Source organism: Malania oleifera, chromosome 1 (genome assembly GCF_029873635.1).
Source record: "Malania oleifera isolate guangnan ecotype guangnan chromosome 1, ASM2987363v1, whole genome shotgun sequence".
NCBI lineage: Eukaryota > Viridiplantae > Streptophyta > Magnoliopsida > Santalales > Ximeniaceae > Malania > Malania oleifera.
Window position 1 is genome coordinate 98031429 of NC_080417.1, and position 23364 is coordinate 98054792.

The 23364-nt window shown below is 34.6% G+C and overlaps 1 protein-coding gene across 2 annotated transcripts in view; it reads right to left on the reverse strand.

The window, feature by feature from the left end:
• Positions 1-23364, reverse strand: part of LOC131161664 (protein LEO1 homolog) — a 71059-nt gene that overhangs the window by 21392 nt on the left and 26303 nt on the right. For both annotated transcript variants that reach the window (XM_058117593.1, XM_058117583.1), the window contains exons 4-6: positions 11026-11178; positions 10505-10636; positions 9395-9574 (exon numbers count right to left, since the gene is read on the reverse strand). In XM_058117593.1, coding sequence (XP_057973576.1) covers positions 9395-9574; positions 10505-10636; positions 11026-11178 — 465 coding nt within the window. The remainder of the gene's footprint in view (positions 1-9394; positions 9575-10504; positions 10637-11025; positions 11179-23364) is intronic.

Consider the following 23364-nt stretch of genomic DNA (forward strand, 5'->3'; position numbering starts at 1 on the left):
GATTATTTTGGGGGAAGGGATAGTTATCCTTTAGCTAGGCTTTGTTTAAGCGCACGAAGTTGATGCAAATCCATTGTTTTCCATTTCTTTCTCAAACATGAAACATTTGCTAAATAATTAGGGTAATTTACCTTGTTGATGAATTGACTTTGATTAGCTTGTCTACAATTTTATTTATTTTTAGGATTCATTGTGGTTTTTTCTTAGGTTTTATGACCATCTGATAAGTAGCATGATTGATTGTAGGTAGAACAACCTTAATTGTAAATCCTATAATTAGAGTTATGAAAGGTGTTAATGTGTCCTAACTAATATTCATTTATTGGAATCCATAATAAAAAAACACACCTATTGATCTATTTTTTTTATCAGTATTCTCCATTTTAGGCAACAAACAATTACAATAATGATCACGAGTACATCATTGTGCATAAGTGGCACACATGTTAAGACCCATTTGAAAAGGAAATTGGGTGCATCCTTAATCCCTATTGATTTTTTTCACTACCATTCTTCTGACTGTCATTCTAAATATTTGGTCTATACTCTGTATCCAAACCTTCATAACTTTGTGCATCTATGTATAGTAGGTCATTTATCCATAGACTTCCTTTTATCTTTAGTATGGCCATAAGGTTCTCTATGTCTAGCTACATATATTCTCAAAAATCCTAGTCTTACCAAGTACTCTAACTCATTTTTATAGTTTTTGTATTCATTTTTGTTGTGCATGACCTCAATAAAATTGGTAAGATCATTTTTGTATTCCCTCTAGTAGCTTTGAATTCATCTTCCTTGATGTTATGATATGTGGCTCACATACTGAGTGAAAGGCATGCACAAAGAGAAAATATGATGGAAATCAAGATGCTTGTGTTAGAAGGGGAAACCATCGACGGAAGCGTTGTAACCATTGACGGTTTAGCCTAGTTTCAAAGAGACTTTTCTCATTTCTGTATATTTTACCATTAAATGTTGCATTTCTTTGATCCTAAATTCTACTGTGCAATTCAATTTCCACAATAAAATGGTATCAGAGCATTGTTGTAATGGCCTCTAGAACTTCGTCTGCAAAATTTGATTTTGTCAAATTTAATGGAACCGATAACTTTGGTTTATGGTAAAGAAGGGTGAAGGATCTATTAGTACAGCAAGATGTGGTGAAGGCCTTATACAAAGTTCAACTAGAAGGAATGGATGACACAAATTGGAAGGAATTGGAAGCAAAGGTTGTGGCTACTATGAGATTGTGTTTGGCCGATGACGTGTTGTACCACATCATGGAAGAGGATTCTCGTGCAGCTATTTGGGAAAAGCTTGAAAGTTTGTATATATCTAAGTCTCTTATGAATAAACTATTTCTTAAGAAAAAGTTATATTGGCTTAAGATGGTGGAAGGTTCAGATTTGAACCAACACATCAATGCATTCAATCAAATCATAAGTGATCTAATGCGGGTTGATGTGAAATTCGAGGAAGATGACAAGGCACTGATGCTATTGAATTCCCTACCAGTGTCTCACACGTATGAAAATTTGGTTATGACTCTAACATGTGGTAAAGAAACCTTGAATTTGGTAGAGGTAACAAGCGTATTGTTGGGCTTTCATCAAAGAAAGAAGGTCAGCAATGAAATTTCACTTGGTGAAGGGCTTGTAGTGAAGGGTAACCATGAACATAGGAGAGGAAAATTTAGGAATGGATCAAATAAAAATAAGTCTCGATCGCAGTCCAAGAAGAAGAAGAAGGATATTCGGTGTTTTAAGTGTAATAAAAGGGGACACATAAAACCAGAGTGTTTAGAATAGAAAAAGTGGAATATAGAATATAAAGAGGGCTCTTCAAAATTAGCAAACGTAGTTGAAGAAGGAAATTCAAAAAGTAGTGATGGTAATATGCTTTTAGTTTCATCGGGGTCAGATTGTCTCACGGACTCTTGGATCCTAGACTTGGTGTGTTCTTATCACATGATACTAAATAAAGAATGGTTCAACACCTACACGTCGGTTAATTCTGGTTCCTTTCTAATGGGTAATGATGTTTCATGTAAAATAATTGAAATAGGAAACGTAAAAATTAAGATGTTTGATGGTCTTTTGAGAACCTTATGTGATGTAAGACACATACCAAATCTATGGAAGAGTTTAATTTCATTGGGCACTTGGATTATAACGGATTTAGTTACAAGTATGAAAATGTGATTATGAAGGTGTGTAAAGGCGCTCTAATGGTGATGAAAGGACAGAAGTTAGTGGGAAACATCTATGCACGACTGGGTGCTACAGTTGTAGGTGGAGCTATAGCCGTAGATTCTGAGTTTGATGACACCATTTTGTGGCATATGAGGTTAAGGCATATGGGTGAGCATGAGACAAAGGAACTTCATAAGAAAAAAACTCTTGAAGGGTATGAAAAATATACAACCTGAATTACTATAAGTTTTGGGTTCTTGGGAAGCAGAACAGGAAGCAATTTAAAACATCCACTCATAAGATGGAAGGTATGCTCGACTACATTCATTCAGATGTTTGGGGGCTGATGAGAGTAGTATCATGGGGTAGACATATGCATTTTGTGAGTTTCATCGATGATTACTCATGAAAGGTCTAAGTGTACTTTATAAGGTACAAGTCAGATGCATTTGCTAGGTTTAAATTGTGGAAAGTTGAAGTGGAAAACTAGATCAGAAAGAGAATTAAATGCCTCGGGTCAGATAATGGGACTAAGTACGCTGATTCGAGGTTCATAGAGTTTTTTAAGAAGTAAAGCATAAAGAGACATTTCATAGTTTGTTGGACAATGGCGTGGTAGAAAGGATGAACCAAACTCTGGTTAAGAGAGCTCAGTGTCTCAGGTTGAATGAAGGGCTAACGAAGAACTTCTAGGCCGAGGCAGTTAGCAACATGTTTCTTAGTAAATCGATCTCCAAGGGCATCACTATAGGGGAAAGTTGCAGAGGAGGTATGGACAGGTAATGCGGTAGACTACTCCGGTTTGAGGGTATTCGGTTGTCCAACCTATGTGCACATATTTAGTGAGGAGAGATCGAAGCTTCACGCAAAGTCTAGACACTACATTTTTATAGGGTATCAGAAAAGTGTGAAAGGATTCAAGCTGTGGAATCTAATAGCAAACAAAGTGGTTATTAGTAGAGATGTATTTTTTTGTGAGAAAAATATGGTGACTCAAGAAGATGATGAAGAGAATTAAAAGCTAGAAAACTAGAGGAAAGATGAGCAAGTTGTGTAAGAGGAATTAGAAACTCAGGGCAATGATGATAGTTCCCAGATTACAGGGAGTTCTAATTTGGGAAACCAGCAAGTTGGCAGTGTTCTTATATAGAGACCCAGACGCACTATCAGAGTACCACCTAGGTATGGATTTGATGATCAGATATCTTATGCTTTTATTACCAGTTGCAAGGATCCAACTAATTTTCAAGAGGTAATGCACGAACATGATAAAAGTATATGGATGAGTGCTATAATGGAAGAAATGGAATCGTTGCATAATAAATACTTTGGATTTGGTGGAGTTTCCAGATGGGAAGAGGGCGATAGGTTGCAAGTGGGTATATAGGAAGAAGGAAACAATTTCAGAAACGAAAGGAGAGAAATTCAAGGCACATTTAGTGGTAAAGGGATACTCACAAAAGAAAAGAGTATATTGTGATGAAATATTCTCACGTGTGGTCAGACACATTTCCATTAGGATAGTGTTGGGATTAGTGGCACATTATGCTATGCAATTAGAACAAATAGATGTGAAGACAACATTAATCCATGGTGATTTAGAGGAGCAGATCTATATGGTACAACCATAAGAATTCTGTCAACCCAGACAAGAGCAATTGATTTGTAAATTGAAGAAGTTACTTTATAAGTTGAAATAGTCTCCGAGGCAATGGTATAAATATTTTGATTCCTATATGATCTAGATAGGCTACATGAGGTGTGAGTATGATTGTTGTGTATATGTAAAGAATCTTGATGATGGTTCTCTTATTTTCTTGTTGCTTTATGTTGATAACATGCTAATTGCTACAAAGGACATAACTGAGGTAAATCAATTGAAGACTCTGTTGATTAGAGAGTTTGATATGAAATATCTTAGTGTAGCCAAGAAGATACTTGGGATAGAGATTTACCTAGACAGAATTTCAGGGAGATTGTGGTTATCTTAGGGCGGTTATGTGGAGAAGGTGTGGGAGAGGCTTAGCTAAAAAGCACTCCTTTAGCGAATCACTTTAAATTGTCTACTGCTTAATGCCCAAAGACAAATGATGATATCGAGGACATGTTAAAGGTCCCCTATGCTAGTGTTGTGGGTTGTTTAATGTATGCTATGGTATGTAAAAGATTGGACCTAGCACATGCACTCAGTGTGGTGAGTAAGTTTCTTTCAAATCTAGGTAGACAACATTGGGATGCCATCAAGTGGATTTTCATATACTTATGGGGCACTTCTCACTATGGCATCATGTTCCGCAAACAACAAAGTAATCTGTCAGTTGTGGGATTTGTTCATGTATATTATGGATGCGATCTTGATGACAGGAGCTATACAACAGGGTATGTGTTTACCCTTGTGGGAGGACCTATTTATTGAAGGTCCATGGTACAATCTCTGGTGGCATTATTAGTAACTAATTCAGAATATATGGCAGTCACCAAAATTGCTAAGGAAGCATTGTAGCTTATTGGTTTATTCAAGGAGTTGGCATACATCAAGTTGGAGTTTAGCTACATTGTGATAGTCAAAGTGTTATCTATTTGGGGAAGAATCAAGTGTATCATGCTAGAACCAAGCACATACACACACACACACACACACACACACACACACACACACACACACACATATATATATATATATATATCTGTGTGTGTGTGTGTGTAAAGTTCCATAGGATCTAGGAGTTGATTTCTTCAGGTGAACTTATGCTTGAGAAAGTTCACACTTCTGAGAATACAACAAATATCTTGATGAAGCCGGTTACCACGGATAAATTCAAACATTGCTTGGACTTACTGCAAGTCGCCAGTCGCTAGAAGGGAGACGGTCCCAACCTAATGTGTAGAGACCCAAAGAATTATAGTATTAAATAATAAAAGAAGGAGAGGAAAAGGAAATTTAAAAAGGGGTCACAGCAGAATCTCGTCGACGAACACAAAGAGTTCATCGACAAAGAGGTTTATTGAGATCGTCGATGGGGACACGTGTCTCGTTGACGAGGAATTACCGAGAGGGCTATTTTAGGGCCTGAAATTCATCGACAATGAATAAGTGTTCATTGATGAACGCTCTACTTGGCCTCGTCGACGAAGTGACATGTCTCGTCGACGAAGGCAAATGTATAAATAACTCAAACTTGGGTCTTCAGAGAGAAAACGTGCATGCAAGCCTTTTTTCTCTCTCTACATTTCATCCTCCACCCCTTCTCTCTAAGTTTTTGGGCCGATTCTTCGCTGGTTCGACGATCTGAAGCTGTCACGCTACTCTTGGGAAGATTCTCTCCATATCTGCTGGAGTGGATCGTTGATTAGGCCTACTTGGGCACCATCCCAAAATTTGGGTAAGTTAGTTAATTTCAATTTTATAAGGTTTTTGGTGTTTCTGGACTGAGGAGAATATGTTAGGGAAGATAATGCTGATTTTTTTTTGGGAAAATATCAATTTCAGGATGTTGAGCTGGGGAATACACATCTATGATTTTGGAGTAATTCGTAGGCTTTTTCATAAGTTAGGTAAGGAGATAAACTAAGTCAGCTTTCTTATGAAAATATATTTATTATTTTACAGCATTTAATTTCAGGTAAATATGTATATTGTAGAATTATGTTGAAAATAATATTGTTGATCAGAAATATAATTTTAGAAAGATTTTATGTTATGAGCATTACCCCTTTTGTGTGGCATGAGTAATATTTACCATGGAAACTATGATGATGAAATATTATGTTTTCATAATATGCATGTTATTACTATTTTTAGGTTATTAAAAATGATACAACGGCTTTTAAACTATAAATGTTATATGATATGCCGGCGTAAGGGCTATGGAATTTATATGATATGCTAGCATAAGAGTCATGAATTTTATATGATATGCTGGTGTAAGGGCCGTGAATTTTACATGATATGTTATGTAAGAATTCATGAAAATATTATCATGATAGATATTATTATGAAACAGTTATGTATCATCATTTGAGATATACTATATGTTATTAGAACTCGGATGGCTTGGTTTAGGCTTTCACAAAGCACGGTACCGTAACTATATGATCACGATCATGTATATGTTAGTGCTACCACTTATCGTAAGGGGCAGTGGGAGATCGGCGGTTGATGTGGTTTTATGGTAGTGCAGACGTCCCTCTGGTGTTAGTACTAGGAGGGGCAGACCCATCGTAGTTACAAACTTATGTTGATCTTGCGTGGTCGACCAGCCATTGCTAGGTCCCGCCTTCAGGCTGCACAACCTAATCATGTGGGGGTAAGACATGACACAAGTCGGCTATCCATCGAGGGTGTTATTTCATGTATAGTTATATGAGAGGATTTTTATGTATAAAAATTCAATATGTATATCATGTTATGATAAATTATGTTTTTCACAGATATGATTCAAACAATTTTATCAAATATGATTTATGTACTGTTATATGTATAAGACAAAAATACTCATGTTGCCACACACTGATATTAGTTTATTTTCTTTACTGGGAGGTGTCTCACCCCAGCAATATAAACATTTCAGGAGCCCTACGTAGAAGAGCGGATAGAGCTCCGCAGCATTAGAGTTCCACTGTTCTACCTTGTCTAAAGCGTAAGTCATTTTGCTAGGGGCTAACAGATTTTTGGGTGGTGACCCTAGGGCACTTTTTGGATATTTTGGGATGTGTGTATGTATATGACAGTTGTAGTAAAACTCTGGTATTGTGTTAGATGAATGATTTGATATGTATATGATTTTACGTTTCCCGTTGCTTAGGTATCAGTGTTGTATTTTAGGTATATTCCTGGTACTTATGGGTCTAGGTTGATTATGTTTTATCAAGATTATTATGTTTAAAAAAAAATTTATGGTAAAATAGGTAGGTCGTTACATAATGTCCTAAGGTCAAGATAGAGCAGCGGGTTTATGTTTTTAGTTTCTCATAAGGGGCATATATTCACCAAGGTGGAGATTGTTGTGATATGTGGCTCACATACTAAGTGAAAAACATGCACAAAGAGAAAACATGATGAAAATCAAGATGTTGGTGTTAGCAGGGGAAACAGTCAATGGAAGCCTTATAACTGTTTACGGTTTGGCCCAATTTTAGAGAGACTTTGCTCTCTGTCTGAAACTGTCGACAGTATGTCTATAAATCGTCAACAGTTTGGCTTAAGAACCCAACGAAGATTTTCAAATTTTGAATAAGGATGTTAAGTTGGTTAGGGTTTGGAGGGAAAGCCTTTGGAAACTTTATTTATACGTTGTTTATGATGTATTTGTAAAGTTTGTCCGAGTCTTTGACACAAAATAGTAAAAAAATTGTGAATTGCTCCCATGGATATAGGCATTTCTGAACCACGTAATTTGTTGTGTCTTTACTATTGTTTTCATTAGAGTCATTGTGATTGTCATTTCTGTATGTTTTACCATTGAGTGCTGCGTTTGTTTGATCCTTTATTTCGTTGTGCAATTCAATTTCCACAACACTTGACCATATAATTTTATCATTATTTTGGATATACACTAAGATTTAAATTTAAGGAGGTGTACATAATTGCTAAAGCTTAGGCTACGCCTTCCTTTTTCCTCAATGGTCATTGACTGACCTATCTTTTATCTTCCTAGCCTCTTACTATAAAATTTATTTAGGCGCCTTTTATCTAAGAGTTGTAAATACTTACACTCAAACTAGTACGTTTGGAAATTCTTCATGTCTTATTTTTTGGCTAGGAAAGTGATTATCTTGACATCATAGCTCAATCAAGAATCTTATAGAGATTCTTGTAGCCCTTACCTCACTACCATTTCATCCATAATGTTTTCTTTATCTTTTTAATAATGGTAAATAGTAGCTTAACTAATTGGTCAAAACCATAAGCTAAATTCTATTGAAGGAATAAACGTCATTGAGAGTGACCCCTTTGAGGTTGGATGCAAAAGATTGATGTATAATGGCATCCAAAACTAGGTAGAACATCATGGTGCTATGGAAGTGCTTCATATGATTAATGGGATCTTGAGCAACATCATAAATAAGTACATAGGTTTATTTAAAAGCACTTTTTTTATTTATTTATTGGAAAGGGTTCATGTAGAATGCTTAGGTGAAAGGCTTTTGGTGTCTTCAAATGGCTTCACCACCATCCCGCCTTCCACTATTGGTCTTCTTACTATCTATTAATTCCTTTTAGCTCTCCTCAACTTAAAATCTAAGGACCTTGCTAACATCATAAATTCACCATCCAAGCCAGTATCTATGTATAATGAGAAACCTCATCCTTTAAGGAAAGATGGGTGTGATCGCATTTCAAATGCCCCACTTTTTGTTCATTCTAGACTCATGGAGATTATATATTATTTCATAGGTCATTGTTATGACCTTATTATTTGTAGATCAGATAAGCTATGATGCAAGCTTGTTTTTGGGACCTATGATTGATATTCATTATAATTTTTTATGGTCCTGTCCTCTTAAGGTGTAGGATTTTGACAAATCCCTCCTTGAATTGAATTTCATTTGTTATTCTCTATCCATAGGGTTTAGATCTTGAACAAGAGAATATTCACTTGCGCTTGTAAGTCAACTATTTGATTTACTAAGCCTACAATATTTTTAATCTTAATGTGGTGGTTGGTGCTGGCACCCATTCTAAGTTGGGGCAGGGGAACCCTTGCATTTTTGTGCAATACTTCATAAAGTTATGACAAATTTTACTAAAACTTTTCCTTAAACTACACTAATTATTTATACACAGAACAATTAGGTCAAGTGATCGTCTTATGAGCTTCTATCGTCCCTTTTTTTTTATCTAGCTACAAAACAAAATTGGAGAAGAGGATGTTGACATGGACTATCATAATGATAAAATTTATCAATTTAACGGGGGAGGTGCACTAATTGTATCCAATTGATCTATGCTTAAATAATGAGTCAACTTATTTTATGTAGGTGGACCAAATTGTCTTGTCATCCTTAATTGGTGGCATCCTGGGTTGTCACTAGTTATTAACTCTTCCTTCTTAGCTTGTTCATTTGATCATTATGTTTTACTCATAAAAAATACATGTTACATATGGAATATTGTGTGTGTGTGTGTGTGTGTGTGTGTTTGTGTGTGCGCGCGCATGCGTGTGCGTACATGCCACAATATTCTGCTAATTAAAGAATACCTTTTTCATGTCTTCCAATTCCCATTCTGGATCAACACTTGTAATGCAAGGCTTAACCTTGGGACCCTTTTTGGACCTTGAATTAACAAGAGCCGCTAGGGATCGATGAGAGTTTGAAGATAATGATGATGGTGTAGCTATCATCTTCTTCTTGACCTTTCCTTGAGCCATCATGAGTCCCTGCATGTATATTTTCTCCATAATAAGGCTAGATATTATTTGATTGTAATATCTATCGAGCAAGTTTGATACGAAAATTTTGAACTTGGTTAGCATTGTTATTCTTTTTCAATGATTTATCAAACATGATCTTCATGATAAGTTATAATAGTGTGTTCTCAATCCTATGTCCTTCTAAATTGTTTTTGAAGGTTCAAATCAGATGTAGTAATATGGTAAAAATGAATGCACACCCCCTAAACTATGTTATTTTTCAAACCCCCTTAAATTTTAAGAAGTGAAAATTTTTACTGAATTTTCTTTTTTATTTCAAAGGGATCTTGGTTTACAATTAGCCATTAAACGTAATGAATTGGGACCATGTGCATTATATATTAGTAACTAATAGTTGTTTTTATACATAATCATGTTATGTCTAAACCAAGTAGATGATGAGTTTCTAAAGGTTTGTAACATGATCAATAAGAAATTTAAATGGCTACAATCTAAACATAACATTTGTCTTATTTTACTTCTTAAAAGGTTCACAAATGTATATTCTATAGCTAAAAAATGCAATTTTTTTGGCTATTTAAAAAACAGAGGGTCAATATCACTTTTTAGTCAATGTACATGTATAGTTTAATCCAAATAGATCTATTAATTACTTATTCATCATGAACTTGACTAAATCTATTAAGTTTTAAAGTTATTTGTGTTTGCAACCAAAAAGATGCTTTTGATATATTTAAATATCACTTTTAAAAGTAGGGGGCGTTTGTAATAAAGGGCATATTTCAGAGGGTGTAAATTTATTTCTTCATAATATTGTATGTTTCTTATAAATTGCAACTAAACTATTCAACTAGGAAAAAAACCACACAATCCTTTTGTTGGATAATGAAGAGCATAGAAATTAATCAACAATTGACTAATTTAAAAAAAAAATACCTTTCCAATTTGAAGAAACACGTGTGTTTGCAACTCTTGAGCCTCTTGTTCTGTTATATCCAGTGGTTCATTTCCTATTAAAAGTTGTAAACTGCCATCTGACCACCTCACAAATCGCGAGTTGGTTTCACGCTGGACATTGAAAATGATATTAAACATATCCAAATGTAAGAAATCATGGTTAATTTTCTCGATAAATCTAGGTTGGTAGTTTAATTAGTACATACATCATTTGTAGTTTAAAAAAAGCCATACACAAACATACTCTTGTACATTTACCATTCCGATGCTAAAAATAAACATTTGTTTTTTGTAATTTGCAGTATGAAAACCTAGGAAGACCAGCATTGGCTAGAGCTATACAATTTACATCATAAATTGATATTCATAGAATTGATGTGAACAAATGTAGAATATAAAAAATACCTAATCATGAAATGAAATAAAAGTATTCAAATTAATACATGCATACATGCTTCGAATCATTAATAGTGCACCAGTGAAGTTAGTAATTCACTTACTGATATGGTGCCATCAGGATTTATGACTTTTCTCCAACGCACAACATTGATTCGTTTATTAGTACCAAGTAACTCGTTTTCATCAACATATGTCTCTGGATCAAATGGATTTGGATCGAAATAGATGATATTCGAAATTTTGAATAGACTTATCTGTAACACACAATATTGGATCGTTAAAATTTTTTCCTTGGTTCAAGAAAAATTTGTTTATAAGATAGGAAAAACAAGGATACAGAAATAATCTTGAAATCTAGTCAATTTCATAATAGTAAGTGCGATAGAACTATGCATACATGTTGAACACAATGTTATATTGATTAGACAATATATATTGGTAAAAATAGGCATAAAAGTAGTTCATATATAAAGTAGAAGTAGGAATCTTGGTAGAAAACTTTGTTAAATATGTATATCATTTTGTTAAATTTTGTGTGCAATGGACCATTATGACTAAGGAAAATCTTATAGTTTCAATGATTAACAATACAATCAAATCAAACAACTAGTTATCAAAAAGCGACACTTTGAAAATTAACTTGAAAATGCAAAGGGCAGGGGCTAGGGGGGAGGGGGGGAGGAACTTTAGTCTCTATGTCTGACTCATTTCACATTTTAAGAACTACCTGCAATACAAATCAAGACTCCTTTTTCTCTTTATAAAAATCTAGATCTAATGATTTTAAGGCATAATCATATCTTTACACCATGCCCTATTACTACCTTTTTCTTCTAAAAAACATAATTTGCAACTTAATCACTAGAGGGTTCTCTAGATACAATAACTTTTTTTTTTTTTTTCAGATATGTTTAATGTGTGAATGTGCCATATCCAACTCATCAGCTACAACCCTAAGCAAAATCTTCAAGTCTACCTCACTATTTGTGGAAAAAATAGGCCAAAATTATAATTTTAAACTTGAAAATATACTTTATATTATTGAAGATTCATTCAATTCCCATTTCTATGTAAAATATTTCTCTAGAAAAAAAAAATAAATGCATGATTGGGGAATAAAATTAAAGGAGTTAAGGATACTTCAAATGTGAGCAAAATAGAGAAAGTATAGTTAATTAAATATGAAATAGATCAAAGTTAATTTTCTACTGCTGATAATTGAGTAATATGTGTGTGTGTGGTCTCATAACTTTTAACATCTTTAAAATTAAATATAAAACTTAAATTTGACCTACTTATATTAATAAGAAAAAGAAAAAAAACCATAGCTAATTTGTTGATGACTAGCGGAGCCTTTGCCACACAACCAACCTAGACTACAACAACCTTTGGATTAAGACATCTTTTACTCAAAGATAGTCCTGGAGATACCCTAGACTCCCCCCCCCCCCCTCTTTTAGGTTACAATATACAAATTTTAGGTAATGTTCAATCACTTTCTACTTAGGACATCACAACTAAATGCATTGACGGGAGGGAATGACGTAAATTTGAGGTACATTTTCAAATAAATTTATGGTACCATCACAACTAAATTTATGGTACATTCCTACAATTTCAAGTCATATAAAAATTAACATGTAAATTCAAAGGTCTAATATGGCATTACATTCTACCATAGTATAACAATGTTGAGCCTAGACCAGCATGCCAAGCACTAGAAATGCAAATCTCAATGGTTTGGGCACAAAATAAACAGTAAGACGATTGCCACTCATCTGTAGTAATTTTTAAGAGATAGATACTCAAACCCAAAATGGTTAAAGGTATCTCTATAGTCTGAAAAGGTAGCAACACTCATATATATATATATATATATTAGAAAAAAGATTTGGATGGTCTATTTGGATGATTTTAGTTTAGAAAGGACATAACTTATCCTATTAGGTTATACTTGATGATCGTGACACGATCAAAGACAATAGCATCACTCTTTAAGGTGGTTTCTGGCCTAGAGCTTTAAAAGTTAAACATATATTTTTTACATTATAGACTCAAGCTACCACACCAAGCTATAGTTAAGGGTGGCAATACATCTAAAAGGGCAATAAGATGATCTAAGATAATAGTCACAAGGTCAAGATAGCTGAATTGGAGGCTTTTAGCATGAATTACTCAAATGCTAACAATATCGCTACACTATCTATAGTCATAAGTTGCATTCCTAATGGAAGAATTCAAGGGTTTCAACTTGTTTGAACAAAATATATCATGTAGCTAATGTCATGACATTCCCTAGCACTATGGTACCACTCTGAAGTCCTAAGTAAAGTGTTAATTATTCTAGGATATGGTAAGAGTTATAGCTTGGTGGCGATTGGAAGGAAAACATCATCTTGGTATTTCCAAGTTAGGCTATTTACATGAAGATGTCGTGGACCTAGTTAGACTTGGGTGAAGGCATCTTATTTTTCTTAGAAAAACTTCAGTCTTCTTTACTAATTTTCTTGTTCATATACCCATTTACCCATTTTGTTTTAATTCAACTTCAATTACCAAAAAAAACATCAATATTTAAATGTATAAATCTTTTATTGATCTCTTGCTATCTTTTTTTCTAAAGCTATACACTCATGAGAATCATATCGTGAAAGTTCACTAACAAAAAAAAAAACTACCCCAAATTTTAGAAATGAGATCAAAATTTAAATAAACAAGAGCTAAAATTTGTTGATTCACATTTCAAGACAAGCTCAATTTTAGACATTATAAAATCCATTTAAAAATAAACATAATTTCCAAACTTATTTTAAATATTAAATTAAAAAAAAAAAGCCTAATCAAATCTATACCCTAATCCTACACCAAAACCAAAATTAACCCTAGAATCAACTTCGATGCCCAAGGTAAAAATTGTTAATGAACTATTTATAACTTCATGAATTACCTTTTTAGCATGATTTATTGTTAACTAAGTACATAATCATATTGTTGGAGATGTCGCTTATATTTGAGTGGAACACACGTACTGGAGAAGCATAGTGATGCAAAAAACAAGGAGGTTAGTTGCAGGATCAAACCGTCAACGGATTAGTTGACAATACGAGAGACGTTTGCTCTTGGTATCAAACCGTCAATGGTTTCAAGGAAACTGTTGATAGTTTCAATTTGCAACAAGATCAGTCTCAGCATCAAACCGTCGATTGTTTTGTTCGGCGCAAGCAATGAAATTCTAATCAAAGATTAGTAGATTGAGAAATTTTAGAGGATTTTCCTCTAGGAGATCGCTACATAAGTGTTTTAGATGTAGTTTAAGTCTTCTATACACGTAGTGTTAGTACTTAATCAATATTTGTAACCCTAGTTTGATCTAAGCTTGATGTAAGCTTGACATGTGATAGTGAAAAACAACCGCTTGCTTTTGTGGATGTAGACAAATTTCCGAACCACGTATATTCTTGTGTCGTGTTTGATTTATTACTTTCCTTTATTCATTATAGTAAATTGTTGATTCCATATATTCATCGTTGAGTGCTAGCATTACTTTTTCCGATTTGATTTGAGTTTGTGAGATCTTTTGCTGCATATTCGCATAAACAAATTGGTATCAAAGCTTCAATTTTTCAACAATTGGTATCAGAACTATTGGTTGCAATGATTGAGATCTTTTCACTGAAGTTTGATGTTAATAAGTTTGATGGAACATGAAATTTTGGACTTTGGAAGAGGAGGGTTAAGGACTTGCTGGTTCAGCAAGGTAGGGTGAAGGCACTATACAGAAAGAAGCCGGAAGGCATGGACGACACTTGTTGGAAAGAGTTAGAAGTGAAGGCTGTGTCCACTATCCAACATTGTTTGGTCGATAACGTGATGTATCATGTCATGAATGAGGAATCGCTGGTAGTGGTTTGACTTAAACTAGAGAGCCGGTACATGTTCAAGTCATTGACGAAAAGGCTGTATCTTAAGCAAAAACTATATTGGCTTAAGATCGCAGAGAGTTCAGACCTAACTCAGCACATCAACGTATTCAATCAATGAATTGTCGTTGTTGCCATTTGCTTTACTTAAGAAAGTCCTCTATTATCTCTACTACAACAAATCCTTAGGTCCTCTACCCGAGGTCTTCTTTTAAGAAGACTATGCTTCCGAATGAGGTTACATGTGGGCCACCATTACACGGTGGTCCTTTGGTCTTCAACTAGAGGTTTTTATTTTCAAAAAAAGAATATTTCTATTAACATGTTCTTACAAGTCACCACACAAAGGTGGTCCTTAGATTAATTGACCTTGGTCTTAGGTCTTCAACACAAAATCCTTTTTTTTTCTTTTTAATTGTACCAAGGTTAGTCCTTGAATCAATTATTTGAGAGGTCTATGGATCTTCAACCCAAACTTTCTTTTTTGTGTTCAAATTTACTAAGGTGTGTCCTTAAATTAATTAATCGAGAAGTCCTCAAGTCGTCAATTTGAGCTCTTTTTTGTTTTTTATTTTTATTTTTTTAAATTGTGGCAAAGTGTGTCCATGGATCAATTAATTGAGAGGTCATTGAGTCTTTAACTAGAATATCTCTTTTTTGTTATCAAATTATAGCGAGGTTTGTCACCATATTAACAACTAAAAGGTCCTTCGGTCTTCAATCCTAGGTTTCTTTTCTATTTTTAATTGTACCGAGGTGTTTCCTTAGATCAATAAACCAAGAGGTCCTTGGGTCCTCAACCCAAGCTCTCTTTTTTATTTTTAATTGTATTAAGTTGTGTCCTTGGATCAATTAATCGAGGGGTCCTCCGATATTTTTAAAGTTGAGATTTAACTCTAAAATCTTTGCTCTTACATTTGAGGTGAACCTTATTGCCTTTTTTACTATAATAAAGCATAGACCTTAACTTTTTAGTCCCTCCTATTTTACTTTAATGAGGTTGAGATCTTGGTTCTTGAGTTTTTAGTTCTCAAGTTCAAAGTGATCCATAGACCCCACTAGTTCTATTGTCCTTAGATATGTTAATTAATTGAGTTTTCAAGGGTTATTCCTAAGGTTACCCTCCTGGTCGTAATGACAATCAAGGCTTGCTCATCAAGAGTGTTTCCAAAGGTTACCAAACTAGTCGTATTAGTTGAAGTGGCCTTCTCTTTCATGATCATTAATTTGCTAGGATTACCATCACCAATCTTAATGATGGAAATGGCCTACTATTCTGAGCCTTAGCCAAGGTTACTACCAAGGATGCTCTATCCTTGGTAGTCTTTTTCCTCTAGGGTGTCCCCATATCCCAAAATCATTTGGATCAAATGTAGCCATAGGGACTCCAAATATGTTTAGAAAAATTCGCGAGTTTTATTTTCAAGGTGATTTCAAGTTTATGGGCCTTCCTAGGGTCTTCAATCTCCTATATAGAATCCCTCTTTATTCCTATTTTCTTTACTCCATAGGGTGGGAGATAAAGAAAAAACTACTCAAGGTATGTGTTCCGCCTTTATTTTTTCATTTATGGTTGTTCCTTTGAATTTCTTCAAGTTTTCAAATGATTCTCTTACTTTTTTCGAATGTTCTTGGATTGTTGCTTTTATGAATCTTGTAAAATTTATAACCACAACATTTGATCCATCTTTTCTATCTTTAATGTCAAACTTATGGTTTATAATTATATCTATATTTTAAAACTATTTCCCTAGCCTTTACATATGGACCCAAATACACTCCACAAGTTGAGTTCTACACTTCAACTCCTTCCACCACCATGGATAAAGCATGCTCTATCACAGGAGAGGACCTCATTCATTTGTCGTCTACCTGCTGCATTCCTCTTAAGGTCATCATATGCTCGCTTGATCCTATGGAATGGGATCCTCATCCTTGATAGGGTCATCAACATTGATGGGGTGACAGTTTAGGTGAGGTTTTCCTGTTGAATCTTTTTGATGAAGAGTTTTTGTATCAATTAGGAGATTGAATTAGAAATGCTATTTTAAGTTATTTATGTTGTGGTATTCCATAAATGATGTAAGTTTGCTCATTTTAGCATGAAGTTTAATTTATTCAAAACCTATTTTATCCTAACATAAACTGAATATAAAAGTTTAGTGAATTGAATTTTAGGGTATTCATCTAGTTTGCTTTTATGTATTGAGTTATGCAAGAAATGATAAGGTGAATTTGGAGGAAAATCAATTCACATTCATAAAGTTGGTGATGCCTTGCTAGAGACTTGCTAATTGGAGGAAACAAAATCCCATGCGCCTTAGATGCTTGTTCAACGACCGGGGAGAAGGTGAAATCCTAGAAACGGGAGAAGAATGTTGTAAGGAGAATTGTGGCACATGATGGGACAATAATTATTGGGGCCTCTCCGAAAGGAAACATAGTGGGAAGGGGATCATGGTTTACCATTTTGGGTAAAGAAACTGATAGGAATGATGCAAGTGGGGTGGAAATGATTATGGACAAGGAGATAATTGTAAATATTAATGAAGATGCACATGATTTGTAGGGATGTAGTAGCAGTATGGCTTGAGAGGAAGTTAAATACTAAAGAAAATTAAAAATATTTGTTAAACATCTTTAATAATTATGGAAAAGGAAAAGGAATTATAGGAATTGGACAAAGAGGATAATATAGAGCTAATTGCGCAACATGTTGATAGTAAATCCTATGCTCTATATCGTAGGAATCAATTGTTCTAGGATAATTCACGTATTGTTTTTATTAGAAGTAAATCGAAGTTTGTTCATGTGCACAAAAATAATGTTTAAACATAAAGAGAGCTTTCACCAGTAAATTAGCCATGATTCATGTGCAAAAGGAATCTAATGGGCACAAGGTAATTGGCAAGTACTTGTAAAGTGGGGACTTTGTGCATAATAAAGATTGTGTAACTGAGAACAAGGTGATGGTACTTTGTCTAAAATGGTTTTCATTACTAGCATTTATGATGGTGAAGGTGGCCATTATACAATAATAGAGGAGGAAAGCTACCCCTCCCTTTTGGAGTCTCTAGATCCATATATGGATAATATGGTTGTGGACATGATAATGGTAGGAATCTTATGTCATAGGGGCCCCTTTTTTCAATCGGAAATAGTTAAAATGGATGTGGGTGAATACTACCTAGTTCAGTTATTTTAAGGTTATGCTTATTGTGTTGTTGTGTGGATGAGTTTATTGGTGACTTCTTCCATGAGCAAAGTTTTGAATGGTGATATATTACATGCTTTTAAGCCCTAAATGGGTGTGAGGTAGGAAGATCCATTCTCTCCTAATTTATTTGTTTTTTTTTCTAAAAAGACTAAATCATATTATTGAGTCCCTTGGCATCAAGGTCATGTAGAGACTCGCAAGTTATAGACCTACCTTATCTCATTTAATTTTTACTAAAGATATTATTCTTTTTGGTGAAGCCTCAATGTGTCAAAAGAACATCATTAGACAATGTTTGTAATAGTTTTGTACTTGTTTGGGGTTAAAAATCTAGTTTTTGAGAATCCCACATTTGTTCATCTCATAATGCTCATGAGATTTTGGATACTATCAGTAAGGTGGCTATGATTCCTTTTAAAAATTATTTGGGAAGATGTTTGCATATGTCCTCTATTCATGGAAGCACCTCCAAAAAAGCTAATAGTTTTGTGCTAGAGAGAGTTCAAAGCATAGTAGTTGGTTAGAGAGAAAAAATCTTGTCTATGGCAAGAAGATAGTTCTAAGCTATGTGGTGCAATGTACTATCATCCCTAAATTGATGAATGCCATATTAGTTTCATCTAGGGTTCTTTTAACACCCAAAATGAAGTCCCTTTGGTGAGTTGGAGCAAAATTTGCCAAGGTAACTTTGATGGGCATCTAGGCTTTCAACCTACGTGGTTAGTTAATAAGGATTTAGTTCATGAAATGGGATCAATGTTGTTGACTAATCAATAAGCTTTATGGGCTCAGGTTATATAAAGGAAATACATAGGGATGGATGCAGGTTCTAGGCAATCAAACTAAATAATTTGTATTCAAGAATTTGAAGAGGAATTGTGAGTTCTAAAGTAATCATTCTAAGTGGACTCGTTGAAGTGTGGGAAATGGTACTTGAACTAAAATTTCGAGGATAGGTGGTTGATAGTTTAATCACTTGTGGAGTTAGCATTGTTTTCCTATCTAAGATGAAGTTAACTCTTAAAGCCTTAGATTATAGGGATTTTTAATTTGGCTATAATTAGAGGTTTTTAAAGGGGAATCTTTCAAAGGATGTCTTGTATATCACATTACTTCAATTAATTTATCCCAACATCCCAAGGACAAGGATGTTCTAATCTAGAGTGGCTCTTCAAATGTATTTTTCTCATTAAAGAGTGTCTACTCTTTATTTAGAGAAAGGAATGAAGAGTTAGGGATAAATTTAACCCGAAGGCATATTTGGAACCTTTAGGTTCCAAAAAGATGTTACCTCTTTCTATATAGAAATTTTATCATGGTAGAATAATAATGTTTTTTACATTAGGACTCTAACTCAAAACACTCTTTGTTTGCATTATAGGGTTGGGGTGTCCATTGTGATTATGCTGTGGCATTGAATGTTTTGAATTCTTTAACCAAGGCTCAAAACCAATATCATTCTATGGTTGAATTATAACTTTGGATTGCTACAACATGAATAAGGTTTTTGGTTTTAATCCTTGTTATTATTGGGAATTTGTTTTTTTTTCAATTAAAGTATGGTCTTTTATAGCACAAGAGAAATATTTTATTTTTTTTATGATATTCATCATCCAAGTTTAAATTGATACTTTTATAAATGTTTTGGATTTATATAGTAGTTTCATTTGCCTTCCAAAGTGGAGAGGTTGGTTTGTTGGTTAGGGCCTCCTATATATTGGGTTAAAATTATTTTGAATGTTGCAACTAAAGGTTGCTCGAGATACTATGAGGAGGAGTTGTTACAGATTACTAGGGAAATTGGAGGTCATGTTTTACTATTAGTTTTATCATTTTGTAATTCTATCACTGCTAAATTCTTGTGTTTTTGTGGCTCATATACTTGATGGAGTGTATAAATAAGGAAGAAAACATAGCTAAAAGTCACTTGTGTTGAGGAGCAGCAGCAAACCGTCGACTATTTGGCCAAATCAGTCAACGATTTGATCCACAATTCAAACAATTACATTCTATCTGAAACATTCGACTGATTGACCCAATCATTTGACTGTTTAGCTCAAGATAGTGAGGCCAATTTCAAAATTTGAATGAGAACGTTAATATGGTTGGGTGTTTGGAGGGAAACCTCCGAAGAGTTTATAAATATACCATTCTAGGTATATTCAGAGTGTGGAAGATCATTGTATTGTATTGTATTATGTCCCTTGACATTCTCATAGAGAAAACCTTTACTGATTGCTCCCACGGATGTAGGCATTGCTAAACAATGTAAAACTTCGTGTTGTTATTCTTGCTTTCAGATATATTGTGTGCATGTTCTTTACTTGTTCTTCATTATTGCTGTGTTTAAATTTTGCTGTGCAATTCCGAGTTCCTTCACAGAAAATTGCTATTAGAGCATTGTTGTTATGGCATCAAGAACTTCATATGCGAAATTTGATGTTATCAAATTTGATGGAAGCAAAAACCTCGGTTTGTGGTAGAGGAGAGTGAAAGATTTCCTTATGCAGTAAAGGATGGTGAAGGCCTTGTATAGTGCTCAACCAAAAGGTATGGATGAGGCTAATTGGAGACAATTAGAGGCAAAGGTTGTTGCTACAATACAATTATATCTAGCCAATGAATTACTCTATCATGTCATGGAGGAAGATTCTCCTACGGCTATTTGGCAAAAACTTGAAAGCTGGTACATGTCCTAATCCCTTACTAATAAATTACTTCTTAAGTAGCATCTTTATTTGCTTAAGATGGTGGATGGTTCAAACTTGAATCAACACATAAATGTATTTAATCAAATCATAAGTGATTTAATGCAAGTTGATGTGAAATTTGAAGAAGATGTTAAGGCGTTGATACTATTGAATTCCTTGCCAGTGACTCACACATATGAGAATCTAGTTTCCACTTTTACATGGGAGAAAGAGACACTAAACTTGGAAGAGGTGACAAGTGCTTTGTTGGGGTTTCATCAAAGGATGAAAGTCGGCGATGAAAATTCACACGGAGAAGGACTTGTCGTGAAAGGTAACCATGATCATGGGAGAGGAAAATTCAGAAATTGATTGAGTCAAAAATACTGAACTCAATTCAAGAAGAAAAAGGATATCCGATGTTAAAAGTGCGGTAAAAAAAGGGCACATCAAACTGAAGTGTCCAGATTGGAAGAAAGGAAATACTGAAAAACATGAAGGGACTTCAAAATTAGCAAATGTAGTTCAAGAAAGAAATTCGATTTGCAGTGATGGCGATGTACTTTCAGTTTTGTCGAGGTTGGATCACCTTACAGACTCATGGATTCTAGACTTGGCATGCTTTTGCCATATGAATCCAAATAAGGAGTGGTTCAGCACTTACAGGTTGGTAAATTCACGTTCAGTTCTTATGGGCAATGATGTCTCTTGTAAAATCATTGGCATAGGAATTGTTAAAATTAAAATGTTTGATGATGCTCTAAGAACCTTGAGCAATATAAGACACATATTGGACCTGGGGAAGAGTCTCATTTCACTTGGCACTTTGGATTGTAATGGATTCAATTACAAGTTCGAAAGTGGTATTATGAAAGTGTGCAATGGTAATCTGACAATGATGAAAGGGCAAAAGTTAGATGGAAATATTTATACACTGCAAGGGACTACTGTTGTATGTGGAGCTGCAGCTGTAGATTTTGAATGTGATGAAACCATTTTGTTGCATATGTGGCTTGGGCATATGGGTGAACATAGTATGAAAGAACCTTACAAGAGGAAACTTTTGAAAGGTATGAAAACATGTAAGCTAAATTTTTACAAGTTTTGTGTTCTTGGGAAACAAAATAGGGGAAAATTTATATCAGCTATTCGCAAAATGGAAGGTATTCTTGATTATATACATTATAATGTGTGAGGACAGGTTAGAGTAGCATCAAGACGTGGACTTGTTTAACTTTGTGAGTTTTGTTGATGACTACTAACGAAAATTCTGGGTGTACTTTATGCGGCACAAGCTTGATATGTTTTCCAAGTTTAAGTTGTGGAAAACTGAAGTGAAAAACTAGACGATGAGGATAATCAAATGCCTTAGGTCAGACAATGGGATTGAGTATGCTAATTCTAGGTTCATGGAGTTTTGTGAGTAGTACGGCATAAAGAGACATTTCACTATTTGAACACCTCATCAAAATGGTGTGGCTGAAAGAATGAACCGAACTCTAACTAAAAGAGCTTGATGTCTTAAGCTTAATGTAGGGCTACTGAAGAACTTCTGAGTCATGGCATTTAGTACAACTTGTTCATAGTAAACGGATCACCAAGAGCATCACTAGAGGGGAAAGTGGCAGAAGAGGTATACATGAGAAATACAGTAGATTGTTCCAGACTAAAGGTATTCGGTTGTCCAGCCTATGTTCACGTGTCTAGTGAGGTAAGATCGAAGCTTGACGCAAAGTATAAACACTGCATCTTTTTGGGATATCAAAAGAGTGTAAAGGGGTTCAAGCTATTGGATCCAATGGCAAGTAAGGTGGTGATCAGTAGGGATGTAGTTTTCGATGAGAAAGTTATGGTGTGTGCACTCAAGTTGATAATGAAGAGAAACAGGAGCCCAAAAACTGGAACAGGAACAAACATATTATGCAGGTGGAGTTAGAAACTCAGGGCAATGATAATGATCTTGGTTCCTCGGTTGCAAAGGGTTCTAGCTTAGGAAACCAACAAGTCGATAATATTCTTATACGGAGATCCAAACGCACTATCAAACCACCACCAAGGTATGGGTTTGAAGAGTTAGTATCTTATGCTTTCATTACCAGTTACAATGATCCAACTACTTTTTAAAAGGCAGTGCACGACCAGGAGAAAAGTAGGTGGATGGGTGCTATGATTGAGGAAATGGAATCGCCGCATAAGAATCAAACTTGGGAGTTCGTGAATTTTCCAAATAAGAACAGGGCAATAGGTTGCAAATGGGTATATATAAGAAGAACAAAATAATTTTAGAAAAGGAAGGAGAGCATTTCAAGGCATGGTTAGTTGAAAAGGGGTACTCACAAAAAAAAAAGGGAATAGATTATAATGAAATATTTTCACTTGTGGTCCGATACACTTCTATCAGGGTAGTGTTGGGGTTAGTAGCATATTATGATCCGCATTTGGAGCAAATGGATGTGAAAATGACATTTCTCCGTGGTGACTTGGAGGAATAGATTTATATGATACAGCTAGAGGGATTTGGTGAACCAGGGCAAGAACACTTAGTTTGCAAGTTGACAAAGTCTCTTTGTGGGCTGAAACAGTCTCTAAGGCAATGGTACAAAAGATTTGATT